General features: G+C 41.1%; 1 protein-coding gene across 2 annotated transcripts in view; it reads right to left on the bottom strand.

The window, feature by feature from the left end:
• ltk (leukocyte receptor tyrosine kinase) overlaps window positions 1-7632 on the bottom strand; it is a 38466-nt gene extending 30834 nt beyond the window's left edge. For both annotated transcript variants that reach the window (XM_062470255.1, XM_062470254.1), the window contains exon 1: window positions 7394-7632. In XM_062470255.1, coding sequence (XP_062326239.1) covers window positions 7394-7448 — 55 coding nt within the window. In that variant the 5' untranslated portion in view covers window positions 7449-7632. The remainder of the gene's footprint in view (window positions 1-7393) is intronic.
• Between the last annotated feature and the right edge of the window lie 480 nt (window positions 7633-8112).

An 8112-nucleotide genomic window follows, 5' to 3' on the forward strand; every position in this document is an offset into this window, starting at 1 on the left:
CACATGGATAATTGTTTGCTACGTAAGGGTGTTTGAATTGCGCTGGTTTGAGTTAACTTATCAAATGGTAGTGTTTTCTGTGATTATGTAATTGGCTGCTTGATTACGGAACCCTCTCTATCCTTCAATCCAAAAATTATGTTTATCCTTTCCATCAATGTAGAACTGCACCAGCTCTAATAACAGGTTGGAAAAAAACATGCTGTTGGTCTAACCCCAACTAAATTCTCAAGGCAGAGACACTAACAAACCCTTTTCAATGTATGTGCTTGAGAATGGGGTTAGGGTCTCTGCCAGAGACATTCAAGCCGCCGATGGGAAGTCAAGGAAGACTGAACCAACAGAGACCAACCAATGATAACACAGAATGAATTCCAAAACGAATTCCACCGGAATTCGAATTGTCTGTCTGTTTTTTCTCTGCCTGCCTGTCTATTTAGCTGGCTCCTTGTCTCTTGCCACCACACACAATTATGCTGTAGGTGTTATTTTTGTCTTTGTTCCAGATGAACTGCTTTCAGACCAGGAAAATGTTACTGGTCCGTTGTTTAGGATATCATCAACAGAGAACACACTAAGTACAGGCCACAGTAGGTACGGACTAGTCTGAGAAGCCGCCTCGGGAGAACGTGTTCAATTTCACAAAAATCATCTTTGTTTAGTGCCTTCTGAATGCACCTTTGCCCTCGTCCAATCAACAAGCAGAAACACTCCTGCAGCATTGTCCAGAGTGAAAATTGATGCTGTTCACCAGATCAATCTGTCTAACAAGATATCTGACATCACAATCTGGGGATTGGGGCAGACAGGACAGTGACACACAGGATATATCCAGTCTCAGAGGAAATAGGTTTTGTCCTGGTTTGTCACGCTCAGTAGGGCTGGTGATATTAGTAGCTCTACCTGTACCTCTCATATGCTGGGCCTGCAGGAACACATAGAGCTAGCGCTACAGAAACACACACACACATTCGTTTTTTACTCTGTCTTGTGAAGACCCACAATTCAGTCCAATTCAAAATTGTGTTATCCCTAACCTCTATCCTATAACCCCTGTTATGGGATAGAGTGAGTCCCCTGTGAGTCCCCTGTGGGGACTCTTGGTTTTACCAAGAATTGTTACACCAACACACATACACACACACACACACTATGCGCTCATCCTCGGATGGTGAAGCAAGTATAGCCCCTGGTTTTTCCATTGTCACAAAGTAACAGGACAGTGGCACCTGCTAGTATCTCTCTGCCCCACTGGTCAGAACAGCATGGTCCAGAAGAAACTCAGAGACTGGCCTATATATGTGAACTGCTGTAAAACTAAAACACTGCTCCTTTACTGCAACACTTCTGAGGGCCCATTCATGAAGCAGGCTCCTGGCATTTCCAAAATAATTAAGCCCTATAATTCAATTTATCATTTAATTGGTTGCAGCTTGGTCTGGATTAAATGAGATACGCTCGCTAAGGTCTGCTTGGCCGCTGTACTTCTCCTTTTACGCTGAAAAACCACAACATTCTCTCACACACATCCTGTCTCTGTCTATCTATCTGTATGAATGTTTTTAATTCCTTCTGTCTGTCTGTCTATCTGTCTGTCTGTCTGTCTGTCTGTCTGTTGCTATCTGTCTGTCTGTGTGTCTGTTGCTGTCTGTCTGTCGCTATCTGCCTGTCTGTCTGTCTGTTGCTATCTGTCTGTCTGTCTGTCTGTCGCTATCTGCCTGTCTGTCTGTCTGTTGCTATATGTCTGTCTGTCTGTCTGTCTGCTTTCTTCTGTCTCAATGTTTATATGATAATTACTTCTTGATACTTTACATTGATAGCATGTACATTTGGAACCCATGGCACGGTGGAAGACTTTTCTTCTTGTATTGTGATCAGGTCTGAGCTGCTGTATAGTTGCAAACATCTATACAAATCTATGTTTGTTTTAAGTGAAACAAACATAGATTTGTATAGATGTTTGCATCTATACAGCTACAGACTGTAAATTCTGTAGTTCAAGTTCACTTAAAACAAACATAGATTTGTATAGATGTTTGCATCTATACAGCTACACAATGTAAATTCTGTAGTTCAAGTTCACTTAAAACAAACATAGATTTGTATAGATGTTTGCAATTGACAATACCCAAAAAATATTTGCATGTTGAATATAGGCATTAATATGCATCAATATGCATCAATATGAAAATACACCATTTGCTGCACAGACTTGCAAACACAATTTCCCTAAAAGTCAACAGGTTTCTTTGACAATCCACTTCGGTTCTTTCTGTGTCCCCTCAGCATCATTGAGACGTTCTGTTTTCATTCAGAGCCAAGCCTCCCTGCCAGACAACTGCTATGAAACTATTCTGCTCTCCACATGTGACAAAGCAGTCTGAAGAGGTTCATGCCTATATGGACCCTAAACCCCTCAGTTGTTTTCCCAAACATTGACCACAGACGTTTCATACTGCAGGAGAAAGAGGCAGGGACACAAGCCTGGAACTAAGAATCAACACATGAGTGCAGGAAAACATGCACAAACACATACAAACACATTCTGAGTATGTGCCAATAGAGTTTACTTAACTACTCAATCTCATTAAGTATTGGCAATTTGACTGCTGGTCCTTTGAGAAGAAATGTATATTTAGATAGCAGCGAGACAAATACTGCTTACTTATCATCACAAATTATGAAAGAATTTATGAACAATGTCGTCACCAAACAATCCTGGCCTCAAGTCATAATGAAAACATTCTGATATCTGGGTCTGTTTTCTCTACTGCAATAGCCACCGCAGTGGTGTGCTGATGTATATTTGAGCTATGAAACAGACCCTGCTCCCTCTACACTCTCTCTGCTAAGCCAATCAAGATTGATTATTTCCATTGCTCTAAATTACAGTTTTTCTCAATTGTTTACACACAAATACTGGTACTTGAGACACAATGACCACAACAGGTAACTCATGCACCAACCCCATGAACCAATTCTGCTAAACTACAAGCACAATTCCTGCTTTACACTCAAATTGCAGTTCTAAAACACACTTTTTTCAAAACACTACACACAATTCTCTGCATTTGGCACAAACACCTGTCACACAGTTTTACAATTAGCAATCAGAGCTTTAGCATAAAAGGGCAACAGGTGACCTCTTCTGTTTTTGAGCAATGGATGCCAACATTGGAAACAGAGGCAGAGGAGTGAGAGTAAGAGGAGGAGGACGGGGAGGATGAAGAAGGCCAAGGACCATAATCTCTGAGGAGATCCGAGCCGCTTTGGTTGACCATGTAGACAACCATGGTCTAACAATGAGGGAGGCTGGGCAAAGAGTACCGACAAATTTGAGCAGGTACACTGTAGCATCCATCATCCGGACTTTCCGAAATGAGAATAGGTAAGAAATCTACTCTCACTACAAAATTGCAGTAGGCCTACTGCATATCAATACAGTACTCAATGAGTACAGTAGTACAGTATTGCCTGTGGACTGTTCTGTAGGACTGTAAAAATAAAGTATGTTTCAAGTATTTGGAAAATGTATTCCTACTTTGTATTCCTACACAGTATTTACAGTATTTTACTATTTGTTTGGCAGAACTGAAAGATTACCAACGCAAGGTGGTCGGGAACGTCTTCTGTCTCCTGAACAGGAAACTGAAATCATGAACATGGTCCTAGAAAATAACGCCATAACATTACGGCAAATACAAAGAAAAATAATAATAATGTAACTGTATACACTATACAGTAAACTATTCTGTTGTTTTGTATGTAGACCACTGTATGTGCAACTTTGTGTTGGTTGGGATGTACACTGTGTACATTGTTTTTCTGGGAAAAATACGTAAAATATATTTGTTACCGTGTATTTCTGTGTTCTGAGTATAAAAACAATATTCTCAAATATTTTACAACACACTTATGTATGTACTGTCTGTAGTAAATGTAACACTGAACAAAAAAAGGCCTAACTCACTATGATGAATGAAGAAGAAGTGTTTTCCATTCCTCATAGTGTTTTACATTGAGCACATCAGTGAAATGAAACGTTCGACAGTTTTTTCAGATGAACAAAGACCATCTGTGATTTCACTGAGTAATGTGTCCTCAGAGTGCCAAAAGGATTCAGATAAGACAAAATAAAATACACAATGAGTTCAATCACAGCCTGAAAGCCACCTAGCACAATTTAGTGGTCTGGGGCTAAAGCACATAGCATCCTTGGCTGGGTCAGAGACACAGCTGTTTCTTCATCTGACTCTTCTGTGAAGCCCACATCATGGCCATGGCAGTGATCCAGCTGGCCATTCTGTCAGAAGAGAGACCTGACACTGATTAGAGCAGAAATTAGAGCTGGATCTAACATCTAACACATGTCCAGCAGGAAGAGAAGGAGTCACACCTTGCAAAGGAAGAGTGACTTCCAAATAGACATACCCAGAAAATGACATGTTTCCCACAGGGAGACACACTCAAGAAAGTCCCTTGATGAGTCCCAGAAGATGACATTCTTAGATAACCTAATCATAGAAGGAGACCTGTCCCTAAATGAGGCATGTCCATTTAGAACCCACAAAACAGGCACGGAGCAGGTAGCTCTTCCAAACTCCAACCACAGAACCGTTTGTACCATTAACCCAGGAGGAGAGGCAACTGTCAGGCTTATACGTCTTAACCTCAGAGCCACCTCATACGCTCCACAAACACCTACAGCACTCTCCAAAAAGCCCTCACTTCAGTGAAACGACAAACCTTCAGTGTCAATAGAATGTGACTGTGCTAGGGCAAGATCACGCACTGCATTAGTACAAAGTCTGCTAACGAGCAGCTCAGGGCTTCTGTAAAATCAATACCATGTTAGCCAAACGCAATCAATTAACCAGCCCACTCTTTCCACATTTTAGACTGGAGTCACTGCAGGGTTAGTCTAGGCCTATGACCTCAAGTTCTAAGTAACACTATCATACAGTTGTGCCACACTGCCTAGTAGACTTGCTTTGCTTTACTGGTCATCTTATCTCCACTGAATTCAACAAATGGAAAAATAATCTAATTTGATCTTTCTAAATGGAGAGTCAGGTGGCTGAGCGGTTAGGGAATCGGGCTAGTAATCAGAAGTTAGCCGGTTCGATTCCCGGCTGTGCCAATGACGTTGTGTCCTTAGGACACAACGCCTTGGGGAGAATGTCCCTGTACTTACTGTAAGTCGCTCTGGATAAGAGCGTCTGCTAAATGACTAAATGTAAATGTGGCCTTTCAAAGTGTGTATGGATGTGAAAGGTAGTATTGCAGGTACTCTCTCTTCACAGAACACTTACACAGAAGTGCTTAAAGGGAGAGAGACCCAGCAAACCAGAGGGGGTGTAGAGATCAAATAAAATGAAAATCTCAAGGAGAATGCAGTTTGAAAGAGTTGAGTGATTGAGTAGTTTTCTGATTCCAGCTAGTTTCACCACTAGATCAGACATGGACATACACCAGACTTGGGTCAAATGGGCCCTCGTCAAATACAAATACTCTTGCTGAGATGACAATTCGCTAAGTTTATCTGCTTTCTTCCATTACACACCCTTAGAGGCCTACAACACAATCCACTCCAAGACACTGAATCCTTCCCCTTCATTATTTTACGTAAGAAGAGCATCTCCACTGAGTCGTATTCTCATGGATCAATGATTGTGTTACCGCTCGACTGTAACCTCAAATCAGGTTGTAAGGTCCTTCCTCGTTGCTGTGTTGGTTTTCTTCAATCTTACTAAAAGCAAGAGTCTGACCCCAAACAAAGGAGCAGTCTCACTCAAACCCGTACTGTATGGCAACACCGGTGGTCTGTGGTCACAGCAGTTTCCTGCTGCCAGGTTTTATGCTAGCCATGGTGGGGTTGCCGGGCTGCATACTAAAGATCTGAGATTCATACAGGAAGCCTACTTCTCTAAACGTTAGAATTATGTAAGGAAGGATAGGAGATAATCAATTCCATGTGAGGAGTTTGAGCCAATTGAGCTCATAGTTTGTCCTTTTTCATGTCTGAATTCAGTGTTTCTTAGTGTTTTCCTTTGATATATTTAAATGCATAGCAACTTCAAATTTATGTTTCAGAATGTGAAGGTGTTGATATGAGCACCACTGTGTCCATAATAGAACCAATATGCACATGTATATAACTCACATTTAATTGTCCATATATGTGACTTAGTTTAAACTAAGTCACATCCTACATCCTTTCCATAAGCCTACATCCTTTCCAATTAGATGTTGTTAGCTTTTTTCAAGACAGTTTGATACAGTTTGTCAAAATATACATTTAATGGCAGGAAGTGCGTTAGATACAGAAGCCCAATGCTGGCAGCGCTCGTGCAGCTGCAACCAGGCAACCGTAGCACGGCAGAGGCGAGCTGACAACAAATCAGTGTTCATGGTTGTATTCAGATCCAATTAAATTGAATAAACTTCAGGCATGAATGAGTAAATTAAGTAAAACATTTAATTAAAGTCTGGCACCCAAACATTCTAAACTATCCCTTTTTATTTATTTGAAATGATAGACAACAATTGAGAATGTGTGCAGTGTAAGTGGCGCATTTCAAAGGACAAATCTTTTAAACTGCTTTTTAGGCACATCCTTGGTGATTAAAGTCTGGCACCCAAACATTCTAAACTATCCCTTTTTATTTATTTGAAATGATAGACAACAATTGAGAATGTGTGCAGTGTAAGTGGCGCATTTCAAAGGACAAATCTTTTAAACTGCTTTTTAGGCACATCCTTGGTGATTAAAGTCTGGCACCCAAACATTCTAAACTATCCCTTTTTATTTATTTGAAATGATAGACAACAACTGAGAATGTGTGAAGTGTAAGTGGCGCATTTCAAAGGACAAATCTTTTAAACTGCTTTTTAGGCACATCCTTTTTACTTTATCGGTGTAGGCTTTTAGATTAAGATTAGATGTAATATATTGAAGCGTAAACATTGTTTGTGTGTCCTACGTTTGGTGCGAGTAGGACATGGTTTTTCTCACTTTCCCACTGACCAAGCACTAAAATATCTTTGAGGAGAGAAATTCGTTTTGAAATCGATAGCAATTTCCCGCAGGAAAGGGTGTATTTTGGGTGAATTACACGGCCCTCAAGTTATTGGTTTCACGCTGGATTCTTAATGAATTGGGACTCGTGAGTTTGATGGAGCGAGAACAATGAGACGGAATTCCTTCCATTTCAGGAAAATAATCACAAGAAAAAATTCACTTTCTCATCAAGTTTTTAAAAAGTTTGTGCTGAACTCAGAAATATGAACCAGAAATGGCTAAACCGCATCAATATTTCAGAAAGTGACTTTATTCCCTTCGTGACTCGGTTGATCATACTTCATGCAAAATTGCGTAATTTCAGCTGCTTACCTATCAAGACGCTGAAAGCTATTTGAAACAAAGTGTTGGGTTTAAAATAATCCATGACTTGTCTACATAGGATCCTGGAACGAAGCTTCTTCTGCCACCTTTACGTCCACATCTATGCAGTTGGGGAAACAACCGAAACACGCTCCCAGTTCGGAATCAGTTGGTTTCACGTGCGCTCGCAGTTTAGTGCAGCTCCTCGACCCAGGCGCTGTGATGCATTCCAGTGATGCTGAAGCTGCAGCCTCTCTCTCTCTCTCTCTCTCTCTCTCTCTCTCTCTCTCTCTCTCTCTCTCTCTCTCTCTCTCTCTCTCTCTCTCTCTCTCACACACACACACACACACACCCTCTTTCTCTCCCTCCCATACCCCCTTCTCTCAATGTCTTTCTCCAGCTAGATTGATGCTTACACTCAAGAGCAGTGTTAGAGGAGTCATTACTGTGAGTATAACGTGTCATGCTGCCTGGTGGCAGCATGGTGGACCACATCCAAACACTTAGCACAGCATACAGGGACAGCGGAGAGGGAAAGACATTCAAGAGGCATTTACACAAAGAAAAATGGTCTGTCAGAACGCAGTCAAATGCCGCTATTCCTGAGAGACAGTAATAAACTGGAGAAGAATAGTTTGTGTCATTTACAGTAATGAGACAAGTGAGAAATTATGACAATTCACAGCAGATGCCAGGCCCAGATCGTGCTTGGATTGATACACTGATAT

The sequence above is a fragment of the Osmerus eperlanus genome, chromosome 9, assembly GCF_963692335.1.
Source record: "Osmerus eperlanus chromosome 9, fOsmEpe2.1, whole genome shotgun sequence".
Lineage (NCBI taxonomy): Eukaryota > Metazoa > Chordata > Actinopteri > Osmeriformes > Osmeridae > Osmerus > Osmerus eperlanus.